This window comes from Talpa occidentalis, unplaced genomic scaffold, assembly GCF_014898055.3.
Source record: "Talpa occidentalis isolate TD23 unplaced genomic scaffold, MPIMG_talOcc4v2.1 talOcc4.7, whole genome shotgun sequence".
Taxonomy (NCBI): domain Eukaryota; kingdom Metazoa; phylum Chordata; class Mammalia; order Eulipotyphla; family Talpidae; genus Talpa; species Talpa occidentalis.
The window spans coordinates 5,117,277-5,136,437 of NW_023605083.1; the positions used below are offsets into that span (position 1 = coordinate 5,117,277).

Sequence of the window (19,161 nt, forward strand, 5' to 3'; positions counted from 1 at the left end):
TTCCGGCGCGCCAGCAGCACTTCCTGTCGTCGCGGCCGGAAGAGGCGGTACCAGGCAGTCATTCTTCTCTGCTATTGGAGGGAGGCCGGGACGCGCTATTTGTGCCGGTCAACTCGCTGCCTTTTCGGAGAGCCTGGGTGGGCGCGACTTGCGCGAACCCCACCAAGCCTGGGGGAAGAGGGGAGGCGTCTCGGCGTCCTGCACAGTGACTGAGAGCCACGTTACTGTTTATCTTGACTTAGTTACAATGTCTTCAGTCGGCACTGGGCTTAGGCAAGGCTGTCCACGCGTCTTGATTTTGGTTACCATTGATCCCCAAATCTTTATATCCAGCCCAGACATTTCTTTGGTTGTTTTCAGATTGATTTGTTTATTTATACAAACACTAGGTACAGTCAGAAGCTCGGGAGGGTGAGAGAATTCACCAGAGACAGAGCGGGGAGCAGAGCAGGCAGACTGACGAAATACACCTGCTGAGGGGAGCAGCGGGCGGCAGGAGAGGTCTGTGCGCCATGTGGGACCCTTGCCGGCGGCCGGGGATCGAACCAGCGCTGCAGAGGCTGCGGGCAGCTTCGCAGCCCAGCGCTCAACCGCTGTGCCACGAGGGGAGGCCCTTATTAGAACTGTTGTTTTAAGCCTTCCTCCAGCCCTGGGCGTCATGGCCATCACTGCTTGGACCTCCATGCTCAATTCAGCTGGAAGTGGTCCCCAATTGCTCCTGCTGCACTGGCAGTTTGTGCACCTGCGCAGGCTCCTGCAAATGCACCTCCTGCAAGACAAGCTGCTGCTCCTGCTGTCCACAGGGCGGTGTCAAGTGTGCCAGGGTTATGTGCAAAGGGGCAGTGAACAGCTGCATCTCCTGTACCTGAAGTGGGGGACACCCAGCTCCCACATGGAAATAGAGCCACATGTACAAACCTCCATTTTCCATTTCACAGCTTGCCCACATTCCTTTTTCTATGATATGTGATAATAAAAGTTGCTGATTAAAAAAAAAAACTGTTTTAAAATACCCCTTTCTGGCTGCACTGTGCTAACAAAAGCCTAGGGCAGAAATGCAATGGAGTGAATGTCCCAGGTATCTAAACTACAACACTTATCAATTCAACTTGGCATTGCTAGAGTATGGTGGTGTAACCTGGTGTTTAAGGGCAGAATGATGTAATGGTTAACAGGTAGTTCGACTGTCCCAGCTTTAGATCCAGCTCCCATCACTTCTTAGTTGAGTCTTTGTGCAAGTCCTGTAATAGTCGTCTGTAAAGTGGGGATTGTAGTGAGGATCAGATGAGTTCTTGGAACTGTGCCTCCCTAAACAGGCTTGACCGTGTCCCCCATTCTGGCAGGGTATCCCTGCCACCCACTGAAACACCCAAACAGGAAGCCTGAAGCACTGTTCTCAATTCTCTCCCACATCTAGTCATCATATTTGGATTAGTCTGCCTTTTTTTTTTTAAGTTTTATTTATTTATGCATGCAAGAACTGGGGTACAGGCCAGAGGTGTGGGGGGTAAGAGGATTCACTAGAGACAGTGTGGGGAACAGAACAGGCAGACTGAAATACACTGCTGAGGGGAGCAGCAGGTGTGATAGGAGAGGTCTGCTGTGCCATGTGGGTAGCTCCCTGGCCAGCCGGGGATCGAATTTGTGCTGCAAAGGCTGCAGATAGCTTCACGGTGCTGTGCTTAACCCCTTGTGCCACCAGGAGGCCCTAGAGTGCCTTCTATGCAGATTTTGGAACCCCAAATTCTTCTACCATCACTGAGTAGCGGTCATTAGGTGTGTTCTTCAGCTGCTACTTGCATAGCCCCAGAGGCTGGGAACTCTCTCCTGGTAAATCACCTCACCTGCACTTACTTCTCTGGCCTGCAAGCTTCTGCCTCCCTCTCTCTGGTCTTGGCTTCATTTTATTTTTATACAATAACTTGGGTACAGGCCAGATGCACGGGAGGGTGAGAGGATTCACCAGAGACAGAGTGGGGGGCAGAACAGGCAGACTGAAGAAATACACTGCTACGAGGAGCAGAAGGCGAGTCAGGAGAGGTCTGCTGTGCCATGTGGGTAGCTCCCTGGCCAGCCGGGGATCGAACTCGTGCTGCAAATTCAGCAGGCAGCTTCACAGTGCGGTGCTCAACCACCTGCGCGCCCTTGGCTTCATTTTATAACTTAATTCCACAACAGCTGAATCCCTTCAATGTACCAGACACTGTCCCAAGTCACTGGCAAAACAAGGACAAGTGAGATACAGCTCTGGGCCTCAACGTGGGCAAAGGAACGCTGTGGTAAATGGAAGGACCCCATGCTCCCGGCCCAGTGTGGGTAGATCACTGCCCAGTATGGATGGTTTCCAAATCCGAGAAGATTTGGAACTGAATGGCCACTTAAAGTCCTCGGGATGAAAATATTGTAAGAGTCTTCCACTGGCTCCTCCAGGGTAGGAACCTTGCCTGACACACCTTTTATGGTGTTTTGTGCATCAGCATGGGGTCAGGGAAGTGCTTGCTGAGTGAGTGAGTACATAATCTCCTGCTCAAAGCCATTTAATGGCTTCTCTTTGCCAACAAGGTCAGGCCTTCCTAGAAAACATTCAGGGCCCTCCACCTCGAGGTGCTGCATACCCGAGCCTCCACCCTGGGGGCCCACCTCCAGCGGCTGGAAGGGGAGAGCTTGAGAGCATTCGAAGAGCTTAGTCCACTTGAGAGCATTCACTGCACACCTATTAAGGGCCAGGCACGGTGCTGCTGCTGGGAACACGGCGAAACCAAAGGGGCTCTGCCTTCCTCCTGGGTCTAATGTTCTTAGAGGAAACAGGTACAAAAACGGGCCATGAAGGTGGGGCCCGGGGCCCTTTGGGCACTGTTGGAGGACCCTAAACCAGGCCGGGAATCAGAAGGGCTTCCTGGAGGAAGTCACATTTAAGCCCAAATCCAAAGGGATCGTGGGAGGCAGAGGTGGACAGGGACAGGGCACAGGGGGGACCAGGGGCATTTCTTCCTTCCTGGAGGAGAGGGAATCCTTTGCTTTTCTCAACAGACAGGGGGGCTCCAGCTCCCCTCATTGAATCAGTCCACTCTGTGGCCACCTGGCTCTCACTCCTAGAAAGCCCTTGGTTCTCCTGGCCCCAGGCCAGAGCGGACCTCTTCATTAGTAACAATAATAGCTTAACATAGTCACTCAACAAGTTTTTATTGAACGCCATTTTGTACCTGCCAGGGGCTTTACATGCGCCACCTGATGGACTCTGATGGGAACTGTCATTAAAACCTGTTTTTCAAACGAGGAAACTGAGGCTCAGAACCGCTGACTTGCCACGGGCCCCGGGTCAGGCCTCCACTCCAGGTGTATTGTCTTCAGGGTCCCCGCCCTGCTCACTGACCTCCATTGCCTCCCCTGGGGTCAGGCTCACCCAGATGCCCTCCCCTGCCCCTGGGATCCACGCAGAAGAGGGGCTTGGGCCCCACCCTGTCCCCTCTGTCGGGATGGCCATCCCCAGAGTCGGCCTCTGTCCCCTCTGAAGCTCCTAGAGGGACAATGGCGGGGTCGATGGGGGGGGAGGCGAGGGCGCGGGCGCCCCCCTGCCTGCTGCCCTTTGTCTTCCCGCCTGCTCCCCTCGTGCACCCCGGGAGGCTGGGAGGCGCCTCTCGCAGGCTTCCTCCTCCCATTCTTGTGCTAATTGGGTGTCAAGCTGAGATCAGTGAGAAAGAAATCCGCCCTGGCTCGGGTTAAACTGCCGCCAAAGATGAGGGCTGAGCCCAGAATATCATTAGGCCTGGAGGAAGCAGGGCCTCTCCACGGAGGGAGGGGCTGGCCGGGCATTCAGGCCCCTTTGAAAGTCACTTGGCCGCCACCGCCTCAATGGGCCCCTCAGAGGTATTTAACCTTCTTCCCAGGAACTGAAAGTGATACGCCAAGCACTGGCCTGGGCGGCCTCTTGCCTGTCCTGGGCGGTGGGACCTCCGGGGATGCCGGGGGCTGGCCCCTTCCAGCCTCCCAGGCACAGGTGGCAGATGGGAGCCCTGAGGCTCCGGCCGAGGACTTCTACCCGAGTGCCATTCAGACTCTGCGGGCTTTGGGACCTGCCTCTCCGAGCCTCAGTTACTCATCTGTGGAATAGGGATAAACACAATAGCTGCTTAGGTTACAGACTGAATGAAACGATGCCCAGAAAGTGCTCTGCTCGGCACCTGGCATGTCGGGGGTTGGGGGGTTCGTGTAAGGCACCCTCAGCAACTCCAGTGAAACAGGTTTGGCCCAGCTCAAGGATTTTAGGGCAGAGCACAAAGCCTGGAGGTGGGCAAGCCCAGTGTCTGCTGAGGGGCTGTTATAGAGCAACCTCGATATTAAACGGGTTCCTGGAGTTCCCAGTGTCTTTGGCTTTGACCTGGGGTGGGGGTGGAGTCCACAAAGCCTATATGGAATTAGCTTTGGGACATCCTTTTCCCCCTAACAGGGCCACTTCTCACATCCTGCAACTCTGGCCCCTGCCATCTGTGCTCTAAGGTGAGCCTGACACCTGCAGTCCTCGATTTCGATTATGGCTGCTCCGGTATAGAACACCTCCCCCCTCCTGTTTTTGGAGAACTGGTCCTTGAAAGACCTTCGAGACCAGTAAATACATCCCTACCTTCCCATCCCTGTTCTCAGCCCCAAAGGTGGGCTGCCTGACTCAATAAGGGAAACTCCCACAGTGCTTTGCAAGCCCCGAAGCACGACACACATCAGTAACACCCACAAAACAGCAGCTATTAACTTCACGAGCACCTACTGCATGCAGGGAGACGCCGCAAGCTGGCTGGGATGACCCCAGTCTTGCCCTTCCTGGGGGGGGGGGAGGGGGAGGGGTGCCAATGCAAGAAGTGAACTCAGGCCAGTCTGGGATCTTAGCCCCTGAGTATCTGTCTCATGCGCTGAAGAGAATCCACACCTCCTGCTGAGCTGAGAGGTCTGTACCACCTGATTCAAAACAGCCCCAGGCTAGGGATTCCAAGACCTATTGACAGGAGAGGACGCTGAGGCTTAGCTCGACAAGTGGACTTGAGCACAGGCTTGCTTGGCCCCTGACCAGGAGCTCCGGGCCACTATTCCACACCGCCTGGTGGTGAGTGATTGACCTGGAGGACGGAGTGGGGCTCCAGGGGGGCTGCTTCCCATTGGCCGGCACTCAGAACGGAGAGTTTGACACAAAGCCACGTGGCCAGCCAACTCCAGCTCCTAGGTCGGTTAAGGAAGGCTGTCAAAGGCTCAGGGAGGGGGGTCCTCTGGGCTGGGCTTTCCCTTGGGGGTGAGGCGGGATCTCACACGCCTCCTTCCCACTTCCCAGGGCCAAGATGGGATTTGCCAAGCTCCACACGCCCTCTGCTGGCCGCGCGCAGGCACTACAGATATGCCTCGCGCTCCACTCCCCGCAAGGTCTGAAGAGCCCAACACCAGCTCTGCCACCCACCCCCACCCCCTCCCCAAAGAGGCTCCGGACTCCTCTTTCAAAATCGCTCTCCCAAGAGGCTCCCCAGATTTCCAATCCTGGCCACCTCCACCCAAACTGTCAGCTGCTGGCCTAGGGCGTGGCCACAGCTGGCTCCACAAGCATGTGTGGAATGGAAGCCGACTTCCCTGCTGCCTCCGCTCCGGGCGGGTAGAGCAGCGTGGGCAGGGCATGGAGCTGGGTTCACATTCCAGCCCCCACTACTCGCTGTGGCAAGGCTGTGTGGGGCTTAGCAGTGAAGACAAAGCAGAGTCCACTGCCCAGGGCTGGGCCGCGTCCCTTTCGTGTGCCACCAGCTCCGGGCCCAGAACAGCTGGCTCTCCACTGGCACTGCCGACAACAGCCCTGGCCGTCACATGCCCCGGACGCCGAGGGACCGGCAGGAGCAGGGGGCTGCAGATGGGGCTTAGGGTTTTCTCTCTCAAGGGCTCTGACCAGCCCTTTCCTCCCAACAGCTCCCTGGCTCTCGAAGCCCCTTCACTGACTCCCACTCTGCGGAGGAGAGCGAGCCACCGGCCCAAGGCCACGGCCCTTCAGGGACACAGTAGGCAGACTTTCCGCACCCCGCAGAGCCCAGGGGACTGCCCCAGCTAGATCCCACACTGCAGGCTGGGCTGCGGCCTCTTACCTGCCGGCCGATCCCCAAGTCCAGTGAACGAAGGGATGAGTAAGTGGACGGGCAGGAGGTGGGACCCGAGCAGGCTGGGGGAGCCCACGTGGCAAGCACACAGGCTAGGGAGTCAAGGCAGAGTTTATTGACCCCTGAGTGCCCCCACCCCTCCTTCCCTCATAGCCAGGCCAGGACTGACGGAGGTGACATGGACAGACCAGACAGCCAGGCAGCTACCCAGGGAGAGGATGCGGTGGGGGTGTCTGTCGGGGCCCTCTGCTGAAGATCAGGGCCTCCTCCTCCCCTCTGGAGGCGCGGCCAGGGCTGAGCGGTGCGTGAGCAGCTCCTGGGTCAGGTTCCTCTTTGGCCACCTGATCAAGGGTCCCCTGCTCACTCTGCTGGCTTCCTGAGTCTGAGGGCTTCCGCCCGGGCCCCATTTATAAGCGCCTCACTCTCTGGGGAGAGCCTGGCAACCCTCTACCTCCCCCTGCCCTGACCCAAGACATCATCCTGAATGGCCCAGTCAGTCTCAGCCTGGGGTGCAGGGGCCTTGGAGACATAACCTGGGTTTGAGGCTTTCACAGAAAGCCTTGGAGGTGGGGGGGCGCAGGGAGAGGCGGCAGTGAGTCACTTGGCAGTTTTGGGGAGGAGGGGTTGGCACCTCAAGGTGCTGGGCCCTGCTTGCTTTGGTCTGGCACCGCCCAGGAGCCGTCTGGGGTGGGAGCTGGGGCTCTGGATCCAGCATCCGCCGGCCCTCAGAGAGACGGGCAAATCACAGCTTCTCTTCGCCAGCCTGGATCCGGGCATAGGCCTCGCATTCCAGGGGGACGTAGCGGCCCTTCCGGGCGTCCAGATAGAACAACGGGTCTCTCACGACCGCAGGGTCAAAGCCCTCCTTCCGCAGTTCTGTCTTCTGTAGCTTGTAGGTCCCTGTGGGTGCAAGGAGCAGCGGGAGAGGCGTCGGTGAGCACAGGGTCTGAGCACCCAGGAACGGCCCCGTGGTGAGGAGGGCTGGGGAGGGTGAAGCAGGGGCCCTGTGGGGGTGGGGCAGGGCCTTTCTCAGGGGAGCGGGTAAGACCCTCTGCCCGCTCCCTGCGCTGCCCCTCCGTCACCCGGTGAGCCTGCCTCTGCGGGTGGTCCTGGGACCCTTCTCAAGCCCCAGGGCTGGGCTGGTCTTATAACTAGCTTCGACAAAGAGAATGCAGCGGAGCTGCAAACTCAGAGGTATGGTGGGCCACAGCTGCTGCGTTGGTCCGTGAGATACACATCTCCACGGCGGAAGGTTCTTCTGGGCAGCGCTGTGGAACCAAGTGCTGGGCACCAAGGCTGCCGGGGCCCCCAGCCCCGGGGGAGTCACTGAGTGATATGGCACTTTGACCCTAGTTGGGCCCACAGAAGAGTCACTCAGCTGAGCTGGACCTAAAGGGCTGACCCACACCCTGTGAGTGCATCAAATACTTGTTTGTCTTCAGCCCTAAGTCTGGGGGCGTCTGTCCTGCAGCAAAGCTTCCTGGGAACCTGAGGTCTGACAGCTTCCCTGCCCCTCCTGGGCAGGAAGTCACAATCCTCAGGGGACTTGCAGTCTCAGTCACGAGCCTAGTCCCAGTGTCCCTGCCAGATTCCCCACGTCAAGGGCTCCCAGGGGCCAGACAGGGGCTGCCAGGACTAAGGAGAGGAGGGGCAGGATGGGTCTGGGCCTCAGTGCTTCCTGCTCACCAAGGAACCCCCAAGAGACACCAGCACACCCTCAGACAGGATGGCACTGCCCTGCACAGGACAGCAGACCCACTACTCACTTCTCCCTGGGATGATGGTTACAGCCCCTTACTCATCTCCCTACCTGTCCCTTCGTCAGGGGCCTGCACCCTCTCCCACTCCACACAGCAGCCAGACTGCTTTGCGGAACACGGACCTGAGCTCAGACACTCTGTAGCTCCCTACTGCCCAGGACAGGCCCCTGCTGGCCTCCCTGTCCCTCAAGACAAAGGCTGCCCCTCTCACCTGCTGCGGCTCGGGAGGCCTCCTCCTACCTCTGTAGCTCCTGACCCCTTCCTGCCTCAGGGACTTTGCACTGGCTGTTTCCATAGCCCAGAATGCCTCCCGCCTCCATCAGGGCTTCCTTCTTGTTCAGATCTCAGCTTAAATGTCCCCTCCTCAGGGAGCCTCCCTGTCATCCCCAACGCTTCATTCACTTTTTCTCCAGCTGATGAGTGTCCCGTGCTACTTCTTTGCAACTTCTTGTCCTATAGCTGTCTCACCTACTGCTGTGGAAGTTCCAGGAAGGCAAGCCTAGCACAGTGCCTGGGACACAGGAGGTACACAGTGAACACTTTGTCTCTCTAATGAGCAGACAGGCCTTCTCTCTAGGGCCTGGGCTGCTCACTGCACAGGGAGGCCAGTTTACCAACTAGCCAGCAAGGCTGTGGGTGAAGTCAAGTGACAGCCCTGTTCAGAAAGCAGCAGGAGGGCCAGCTGGATGGACAGGGGCGGGTGGACCTGTTTTATGCAGCTCAGGCAGGAAGCGCAGGAAGATAGGGCGGGCGTAGAGAGGCAGCTCCTTCTCCAGAAGCTTTGCGAAGTGCTCCAGGTCACACTGACCAGTGGGGTTGGCCACGGCAGCCATTCCAGCCCGGCCCTCGGTTCCTGAGGATAGCAGGATGGAGGTGAGGGGCCTGCACTACCTAGGTGGACCAGTCCTCTTCCCCCAGGTGCCTGGTACCTCCCCTTCCACCCCCAGAAACCTGGTACCTCCCCCTCCACCCCCAGAAACCTGGTACCTCCCCCTCCACCCCCAGATACCTGGTACCTCCCCCTCCACCCCCAGATACCTGGTACCTCCCCCTCCGCCCCCAGATACCTGGTACCTCCCCCTCCGCCCCCAGATACCTGGTACCTCCCCTCTACCCCCAGAAACCTGGTACCTCCCCCTCCACCCCCAGATACCTGGTACCTCCCCTTCCTCTCCCAGATACCTGGCACCCCCCCTCCGCCCCCAGATACCTGGCACCTCCCCCTCCCCTGTACCTGGCACCTCGACGCCATACACTGCCACATCGGCCATGTCCAGCAGGCGGCTGAGTGTGCCTTCGACCTCGGTGGTGGACACGTTCTCGCCTTTCCAGCGGAAAGTGTCCCCCGTGCGGTCCCGGAAGTACAGGTAGCCCAGCTCGTCCATCACCAGCACATCGCCTAGGGAGGAGAGGCGCGGTGGGCTGGTGGGGGTTCCGGGAGGTCTTCTCTCCGGGTAGGGAAGTCCCTCCATCCCACCACCCTGAAGGGCTCCCAAGGCCTGGGGGGTGCCCACCCACCAGTGAGGTAGGCCTGGTCCCCCTTCTTGAAGACATCTCTGGCGATCTTCTTGCTGTTGGCGCCCTGGTTGAGGTAGCCGTCAAAGCGCCGCAGGGGGTCCTGTTGGATGATCCGGCCCACCAGCTGGCCCGGCTCGCCTGGGGGCAGAGGGCGGCCTGTTGGGTGTGCCCTGGGAGACCTGTGTCCCTCACTGTGTCCCTCAGCCCTAAACGCTGCCTGTACCTTGACCTGCACCTTGACCTGACTGTTTACAGCGCTTCTCCCCCCCACCCCCCTCGCACCCCAAGGAGAGGTCTGACTCCAGGCACCTGGCGCCCCGAGGGCAGGTCTGACTCCAGGCACCGGGGTCTAGTCTGAGCCATGGAAAGATGAACCAAAAGGGCCAAGCCTGGCGGGGCGGCCAAACCAAAGCAGCAGCCGGCCCCTGCTCTGCCCCAGAGCTTCCCTCTTTACCATGTGCTCCTTGGGGGAACCCCATGAGGCAGTGCAGCCACCAGCCCATTTGCAGAGGAGGGACTCAGGCAGGGAGGGAGAGTGCTGAGGGGCTGGGCCGCGGTCGTCCCCGGCAGCCTAGAGCCAGCACCCTCAACACAAGGAAGGGGTGGACAGATGAACGCACGAAGGAATGGCCGGATGGGACGGTGGGTAAACAGATGGAGGGAGGGCCGAGTGGATGGGGGGCTGCGTGGGGGAACGCAGGGATGGATAAATGAAGAAACAAACGATTCTCTATCGGAAGAGCTACCTGATGGCCACTAGTCAGAACAGGGCTCCCCAGCCATCTCCCTCCTGAGCCAACCCTTCCACCTCTAAGCCCCAATTCCACCCGCGGCAGACCTGGTTGGCAGGGGATGCAGACGCCGTCGGGCCCCCGGATCAGCTCCATGGTGTCCTCGTTGACACGTACCAGTCGGATGGGGTACACAAAAGACAGGATGCGGCTGTTGAAGCCACAGGCCCCTACCTAGAAGGACCAAGACTTGGACCTGGGCTCTCCTGCCAGGAGCCCCACACTGAACAGCTCCCCCCCATCCCACGCTGGAGCTCCGCCGGCTCTGCCATGGCACCTCCCAAGGCCCGAGCACGCCCGGCCCGGAGCACCTGGCTGTCGAAGTTGCCCAGGCTGCAGTTGCACTCGGTGGCCCCGTAGAACTCGGCCACCTGGGGGATCTGGAAGCGGCCCGCGAAGTCGGTCCAGATGGACTGCCGGAGCCCGTTGCCCAGCGCCATGCGCACGTGGTGCTGCCTTTCCGCCTCCCGCGGCTGCTGGTTCAGGAGGTAGCGGCATAGTTCCCCGATGTACTGCACGATCTAGGGGTGGGGCTGTCGTGAGTGGGGCCCTAAGGCTGCTCTCACTGCCCCACCTGCCACCCCTCGGGCCCCTACCCCACCTAGTCCTGTTCCCCCAGGGGCCAGCTGAGGGTCCCTCCCCCATCTGGGCCTCAGTTTCCCCATCCGAACCATGAGAATGCTGCCCAAATGCACAACTCGCCAGCTGGAGGACACACGTCCCTGAGTGGGGGTGGTGGGGGGGACACGGGACAGGGACGGCTCAACCCCTTTCTTACTTACTGTGCAGTTGTACTTGATACAATCGTCCCAGAACCGGGAGGCTGAGAACTTCTTCCGGATCACCACGGTCATGCCGTGCAGGAGGCACTGTCCGATACCCACGATGTTTCCTGCAGGTGGAGGATGGGCCCTGGAGGTCAGCAACACGGGGGACCTCCCCCAGCCCAAAGGCCTTCCCTTCCCACACTAACTCGCCATATCCTTTTCCTTGTCAAGCACCTTCCTGGCTCCCCATCACTGCCGTACGCTCCAGAGGGCATTGGCCCCATTCCTGCTCCGCGATGCTGCCATCCAGCGGGGGACGCTGGGCTAGCCCACCGGGCTGCCGCACCTGCCTGCCTTGGAGGCACCTCCTCCAGGAAGCCCATCTCGGGACTCTTTCCTGGCGCAAACTCCTGTAGCCTACCCCTCCCCCATGCACCCCACACCCCGTCTCTATCAGTCAGGTGGGCGCCCATCATCCCTCTGCCACACACACGCCTGGCTCTAAGCACCAGGAGTCCAAGAACTATATTTATTCCATCTGTTTTACCTTTACCCCTCAGACCAAGCGGCAGGCCGGGGCACCTCAGCGGAAAGGAACTTAACAGACCAGACAAAGAGACACAGCCATAGGCAGGGGGGCTGGCGTGGCTGCCCTCACCCAGCAGTGGAGGCAATGGCCATGTCTGAACTTCTGCCCAGACGTGACCCCAGGGCTCATGTGTTCCTACTGCAACAAGCTGCCTGCCAAGTGGGGTAGGGCCTCCTCCCCCCCAGGGACCTGAGTGTGCAGGGCTGGGGGGCGGGCCCAGGATCACCTGCAGAGTGGTAGAGTGGGAGACAGTCGTACACGATATCATCAGGCCGCATGCGGAATCCATAGTACACCAGGGCAGCCATGCGGTAATACCTGGGGGAAGGCTCAGGGCTTAGTGGCGGAGGAGAGGCTGCTGGGCCTCCGCTCCCACTCCCGCGGCACCAGCCCCTTACCTGCTGTGCACCACGATGGCGGCTTTGGGCAGTCCCGTGGTGCCCGACGTGTAGATGTAGAAGAGCTTATCTGAAGGAAACAGAAACATGAGCTGCTACGAAGAGGTGGCACAGGCTGGGGACCGCTGTGTGTGCGCATCCTGCAACCCCTACGACATCACACCTCCTCCTGCAAGCCCGCTCGGATGACCCCAGACACTGCTCTCTCCTCTAACACCTACATCTGTTCCCTCAATGAACACTTCCTGGGCCCCCGCTCTGGCCAGGTTCAGAGAGTCATCAGGGACTAAGATGGGCACAGGCCCTGACCTGGCGGAGGTCACAGCGGAGGGGGTCAGGGGAAGACAGAGCGATTCTAATACTGAGCATAGAGTGCCAAGAGGAGGCGGAAAATCCAGCGGTGACATGTGACCCCAGCTGCTGGGAGGGCGTCCCCAGAGGAGGTGGGGCCCTGGGCCTGCGGGCAAGGGGAAGGGCTGCTGCAGGAAGCAGGGTGCCAAAGGGTTCCGCACCACTGACCACTTCTCTAGTCCCCCTGCAGTCCTGAGCAGGGGGTAGTCTCTGTACAAGGCTCAGCCTGTTCTACGCAGGCAGGCCTCACCTGGTGCAGGTACGGCCTTTCCAGACTCAAGGTACGTGGCAACCCCGCGTCCCACAGGCCTGCTGGAGTCATCTTCCCAGCAGCCTGTGCTGCCTTTGTTTTTCATTTTTCAGCAATAAAGTATGTTTGAATTAAGGTATCAGAGTGTCGAGACACAAAGCCCTTGCACACCACAGACCATGGCATGGTGTGAATATGACTTACATGCACTGGGAAATGAGAATTGTCCTGTGACTGGCTTTATCACGTGTTTGCCCATACGTGGTGGTCTGGACCTGAGGCCATGGCCGCATCAACCGTCTTATGGGCTCAAGAGGCCTCAGGGCTGGGCACCACAAGGGCGCTGGACCAAACCCGCCAGCATCCCTGCTCTCCAGTAGCTGATGAAAGCCAGTAGATAAGATCTGCTATGACAGAGGCCACACGGTGATAATGACAGAGAGCAGCTGGGTAACTTCCTGTCACACCCGTTTCATGACTTGGCCTGCTTGGTCTTCAAGGGTCCAGACCACCCCATAAAACCGGTTCTGTCTCTATCCCTAAATGTATGGCTGTGGGAAATGAGGCTCTGAGGGCAGCTCAGGGATTCAGGGATCCCCAAGGCAGGGAATCCAGGATCTGGACTTGGCCTGCAGGGGCTCCAGAAGGCAGGCCTAAGCACAAGGGAAGAGGGGGGGCGGAGGCCATGGGGGGCAGGCAGTCAAAGGAGAAGTTTGCAGCTCAAAAGGCTGCACAGGGCTAGTGCCGGATGGACGCTCAGGTTGTGCACCCCCAATCTCAGTCAAAGTTGGGCCGAGTAGTGCCTGGGCCCACACCAGCCTGCACACAGGCACCAGCCAGGGCTCGGTGGTGAATCCGGCTAGAATGTGAGCGCCTGTGTGCGGGCTCTGTGCCTGGCGCTTTCACGCATTTCAGCTCAATTAAGTTTCATAGTGACCCCCGGGTGACCACCCCCCATGTGCCAGAGGAAGAAGGAAGGCGGTGTGACTCAGTCCGGGTCACACAGCACATGTGCAGAACCCAGGCCAGTGCTCAGTCCTGGGCCTTGCCGGAAGCCCTCTGTGGGGGCGGGGCCCACCTGTGAAGCCCTTGTCAGGGCGACTGGGCAGGTGCTTGGGAGCATCTTCCAGCAGGGGGTCCAGGTGCTCCGTGCTGGTGGGGACGGCACTGGGCTCCCAGGGGCCGGAGCAGAAGAGGCTGAGGGAGGGGTCCAGGCTGGCATGGATCTCAGAGACAGCTGCAGGGGAGACAGGGCAGATCGGCAGGCAGGCCAGGAAACCCCAGGACCTCTGCCCAGGCTCCCATCACTGCCAGCTCATGACACCGCGGGATTCTAAACAATAACCCTAGGAGGGAGATAACACCACACCCCATTTTACAGGAGAGGAAGTCGAGGCTCTGAGAACAGGAGACACTTGCGCTAGAATGTGCTAGGGCTGGGCCTCAACAACACCTCTGTCCCACACACGCTTGCCCACTGCGCACTGCTCTGTGTGGGACCAGTCAGAAGGCAGGAATGGGGGTCAGAGGGCAGTGACCCCCCCAGCCTCTTTAGAGAGCGGACCTTTCTCTCAGGTTCCCCATGTACTGCAGATGTCCAGCTACTCACTAGTCTGGGCAAAGCCACTCCTGGCCCACCTTGCCTGCTTCCTCTGGCTTCCTCCAGATTCGTCCCAACCCCTCCCTCTCCCTGCTGCATCCTTCCTCCTCCCCTTCCAGCATCTTCGGAACCTTCCCTGTCCATTACCCACAACCGCAGCAGTAAGGGGAGAAAGAACAGGACACCGTGGCCAAGTCCAAGATCAAATCTCAGTTCCGCCACTTCCCAGCTGGGCGACCTTGGCTGAGTTCCTCACCCCGCTCTGAATCTCAGTCTCCTCATCTTTAAAGCTGGTGACCTTACCAGCTTTGTGGGGATCAGGGCAGCTCTTATAAAGCTCCCCCATTCAGCACTTGGTCTCCGCCCAAGGTGGCAGCAAACAAAATGCAAGCGCGGCAGGAGGGCAGGGAATGGAGTCTCGTTCCCACTTTGTAGAGGACGTGAAGAGGCCTCACTAGTCTGGGAATATCTGAGGCCTCACCCAGCATCACTGTTAGTGCTTCAAGTGAAGCAGCTTGAAGGCGGTGCGAGGTCGGGACTACAGTGAGGAAACTGAGGCGTAGGCACTTCCAGTCTCTTACTCAGCATCTTCAGCTAACCGCTGGCTGAGCCCAGGCCTCACCACTGAGCCATACAGCCCCCCTCCCCACAGCCAGAAAGGAGCTGTGGCTTGTGCAAGATCCCATGGGACTCCCTGCCAGACCCCCACCCTTTGGGGGCTCACCTGGGGCCATCTCGCTGCCAAAGATGAGGGCACGGGCCCGGGAGGTGGTCAGACAGTGGCGCAAGGCATCCCGCCGGAGGTTGGTGTTGATGAGTGCGGCCTCCACACCCAGCTTGGCCATGCCCAGCCACAGGCCCACAAACTCATTGCGGTTCTCCATGAAGAGGGCTGCCACGTCGCCCGAGGCCAGGCCCTGGGCCTGCAGGAAGTTGGCCACGCTGCTCGAGTAGTCATCCAGCTGGCGAAAGGTCCAGTGGGTGTCCGTGCCCTCGAAGATCAGCGCCGTCTTCTCGGGGTGGCGCCGTACCGTAGCGGCAAATAAGATGGGCACGGTCCTCCGCTCCTGCAGGTACTTGCGAACCTTTGCCTTGACTCGCAGGAGCACCATGCCGCCGCTGCGGGAGCAAGTGGGGAGCCGTGACTGCTGGGGCCGGGAGGGGGGGGTCCAGCCAGCCAGCCTGGGGGCTGCTGTGCACAGGGGGGCTCGATCACTTGTACCACTGCCCCTTTCCAGCACTGTCACTATCACGTGCACCAGCACGCCCGATGCCCCAAGGCAGCATGGGTGGGGGGAATCACTTCCTCCCTGTGTGGAGGAGGAAGGCCAGGCTGGGCCAGTGCCAGCCCTGCCTCAGGTTTCAGATGGTCTGTGGCCCAATGGAGTCTGGAACCCCAGTCCTCTTTGATTCCAGAGTTCTATTTCTACTCCCCTCTAAGTCCTGTTCCAAGCCAGCTGCTGTCGAGCCTTCCAGGACACCGAGGCCCCAAGTCAAAGTCTGAAACCTTTTGGGGCCTCCCATAGCTCCCCACCCCCGTCGTCACAGTAAATAAACGATGAGTCTGCGATTTGTCCAGTCTTCCATCTGTGAGTCCAATAAGGGCGCGGCTCTGTCCTGTTCACCACCATGTCCCTTGGGTCGCTCGGGGCCAGGCACAGAGATGGTCAATAAGTGTCCGTGGAATGGCCTGGTATTCCCCGTCCTGCCCCACCCCACCCCTCTGCCTCTGAACTTTCCAGCTCCCCGCCTCGCTGCCTTTGCTGATGCCAGGCTGATGGACTTGCTGATACCCTCTGGCTGGACTCCTCTGCTCCCATCTACTGTAGATGCCTCTCCAGTGCAACTCCTGGCCCTCCCTGAGGCCCTGGCCTGAAGCCACCCCTCCTTGCTCCGGGCTCCCACAGCTCACTGCACCTCCCACCCTTCCTGTGCGGGTCACTTGATACCTCCTTTTGCAATCAACTCAGGTTGACAAATGCAGAGCTGCCTCTTCTGGGCGGGGGTTGCTCTGCTGGGCCACTGCTGGGCCGCCAGGGTCTCTGTCCACGTTTGTCTGTTTAGGGCTTCACTGTGTCCTCTTCCCTCCCTGGCCAATTTGAGCAGGGCCCAGGTCTGGGCCTGCCTTGTTCCTTTGTGGCCCTAGAGCCAGCCTGGCACCTGGAGTGGAGCAGGTGGCGGCAGGTGCTTCTGATACAGGATATCCCCGACTTTTCTTTGGGGAGCATGTGATGACTTGGGGCCCTGCTCTAGAATTCATGCCAACACCCAAAGACAACATTCCCAGCACAGCGTGTCCCTGGGACCCCTTGCAGATGTCTCTTCAACCCCTGCTATTCCGTGTATGTCCCAGCCCCCAAGTCTGCCCCAAACTAAGGAGACTTTGACCTTGGAGGTGCAGGTACTGGGTACTATTGCCAGGGGACAGGGGGACGTGGAGCAGAGGCTGCTCCTTTGGGTCCCGGATATCCTGTGCTGGTAGAGGCGTGGGGAGTTCTGGGGAGTTAGGAGCCCAGCACAGTGTGGAAGATCCTAGGAAGGGCTGGACCGGGTACTCACAAGACATCGCGCCTGATGGTCTTGATGAAGACTCGGACAAAGCGCCAGCCGCCGGACCCCAGGTAGAGGAGCAGCACAGAGAATCCCACTTGGGTCCAGGGCAACTTCAGCACCAGCTTGGAGAACAGCAGCACCCCCACTAGAGAGGCCCCGAGCAGCATTGTGGCCTGTGGGCAAGGGCGGTCAGTGGACCCAAATGTCCGGGTCATCCACCTCCTGACCCAGAGGCCAGGCCACAGTGATCCCAAAGCACCAACCAGTAGTGCGACTCGGCCGTACCGAGTGGGTGGCTGAGGACGGGGTCCCCTTCCAACTGGAGGGGAAGGCTAGAGGTGCAGGACTTGAGGAGCGTTCCAAGGGTGAGAGGCAAGGCTGGGGTGTAGCCCCTAGTCCCATCTCTGCCTAGGACTCTCTGAGGGACTTTGGCCTTCAGCTCCCCCTTGACACAATGGGTGTAGTAAGGCTTGTCTCCAGAGGCCCTTCTGGCCAAAACAGGACATTCCACTCTCCTGACATCCGAGGTTCCTAACCAAATGGCTTGGGGGTGGGGGATACTGATTTAAGCGCCACTGATTGGGCTCCCCACACAGAGGCCCAGGGAGAGCCTGAGGATGACCAGGCCAAGCCACAGCGCGCCAGGGGCATCTTCCCAGGAAAGGGACCCTGCAAGGTCCCTGCCCACAGGCTCGGGCGTCATGCCTCTCTCGGCCCACAGAGGGCGACGGAGCGAACGGGTTCCCCAGTCCAGGTGCCCAGAGGTGACCGCCCAGGGGGGAAAGGATTTGAGGCAGAGGAAGAGGGCCTCGAAAGGCACCCCCACGAAAACACCCGCCAAGTCACTCAGACGAGTCCCCCAGGACTCGTGTTCAAGGGTAGGAGAAGGGATGGCTGGGCTGAGAGTAAGTCTCCTGGGCTCTAATTCCTGGCGCTTTCCTGGCTTGCTCCAGGGGACAGCAGATGGGTCTGTTTTCCTTCTGTTGTCCAATTCCTGGGCGGGGGCTGAAGGTCACGACTAGGAGGCGGCCTGCGAGTCTCCAAGTCACGATGAGGACATGCTCCGGCCCCGGGGAGCCCTTAGGGCCCACACTGCCCTCCTCCACCGCAAAGCAGAAGCCGGGAGGGGAAGAACCGGTGCCCCCGGCCTCGATGCCTGGGTCTCCAAGGTGCTGAGACCGGGGGCTCCCAGAGTTCTCCAGGGCAGAAGGCAGGAGCCCAGGCGCAAGCTGGGGGATGGGGCGCGGAGGGGAAGGGATGCCCAGTCCCTGCGGGCCCCGTCCCGGGTCGCTTCGGACCGCGCCGGCCCCTGAGGAGCCGAGGTGGCCGCGCGCCCCGCAAGGAGCCGGAGCCGGCGGGCGCGCCCCCGTCCCGGGCCGGCCCCGCCACCTCCCGCCACGCCGGGTTCCTCCCCACGCCCGGGACCCCGGCCTGGCCTGCGCTTACCCGGCGTCGGCCCCGCAGCGCGGCGCCCAGTCCCGATGCGGCCCGGCTGCGGCTGCGGCGCGGGGAGCGCGGGGGGCATCGGCCGCCCTCGGGCGCTCAGAGCCGGGTCTCCGCGGCGCTCGCCGGCTCCGCGCCCTGCATGGCCCCGCCGCCCGCCCGGCCCCGCCCGCGGCGCTCCTCCCCCGCCCGCCTCCCGCCGCCTAAACCGGCTGCGCCGGACGGGAGCTCCGCCTCCCGCGCCTCCCCGGGCCGGCGCGCCGCAGAGCCCGCGGCGCCGCGCACCCCGCGAGCCGCCGCCGCCCGCCGCAGCCCGGCCCCGAGCGCCGCGCGCACCCCGGCCCCGGCGCCGCAAGGCACGCCGGGAGTTGTAGTCCGCGCGGCCCGCAGGAGCCCGCAGTCTCCGCTGCGCCCGGGCGGGGCGGGGCCGGGCTGTCCGCAGCCGCGGGGCGCGGCCCCACCAGCCGTGGAGAGCCCGGAGTCCGCGCCCAGCTCGGGGCGGATTTCGGCCCCAGCCCAGCGCCACGCCTAAAGGAGCGCTAAAAGGGCGGTTTCAAAGCAGAGATGTGAGCCTGGGGGGGAGACTCAGGCGCCCGGCCCTGGGGCGCGGTGGCCTTCCCGCAGATCCTGCTGTGGACCTTCAAAAGGTGTGGGTTCGAGTCCCACCGGCGTTGAGTTTGGGCAGCCCTCCCTCATTTTCCCTGGGGATTTAGGGACTCCCCCTCCAGTGCCCTGAACCCGCAGTCACTTGCAGACCTGACGCTGGCGTCTCTACCTCTGCTGCTGAGAGAGCAACGAACTTGGGAACTTGGCGTTTAGGTAGGAAACTGCTCTGCACCTGAACTTGCCTCCGCAGCAGATCAGTTAACGCTAAGCCTAGGGCCTTATTTGTCAGGCCACCTGCCTGTTTCCCAGCCCTGCGGGGCTCTAAGCCTCTGATTACTTGGTTCCCTGATGCCCAGTCGTCTGTGAACTGTGGGCACCCACAGTCATTACTGGTCCTTAAATAATAGACCCCTGAG

At 60.6% G+C, this 19,161-nt stretch overlaps 1 protein-coding gene across 1 annotated transcript; it reads right to left on the minus strand.

The window, feature by feature from the left end:
• Positions 1-4,823: 4,823 nt before the first annotated feature.
• SLC27A4 (solute carrier family 27 member 4) lies at positions 4,824-18,404 on the minus strand. The gene is made up of 13 exons (XM_037493187.2): positions 18,143-18,404; positions 16,703-16,869; positions 14,868-15,262; positions 13,622-13,780; positions 11,943-12,012; positions 11,771-11,862; positions 10,971-11,080; positions 10,500-10,709; positions 10,236-10,362; positions 9,398-9,535; positions 9,114-9,278; positions 8,586-8,732; positions 4,824-7,019 (listed from the first exon to the last, which is right to left on the minus strand). The coding sequence occupies exons 2-13, from the start codon at positions 16,861-16,863 to the stop codon at positions 6,862-6,864; spliced, it is 1,932 nt and encodes a 643-aa protein (XP_037349084.1). The 5' UTR covers positions 16,864-16,869; positions 18,143-18,404; the 3' UTR covers positions 4,824-6,861.
• Between the last annotated feature and the right edge of the window lie 757 nt (positions 18,405-19,161).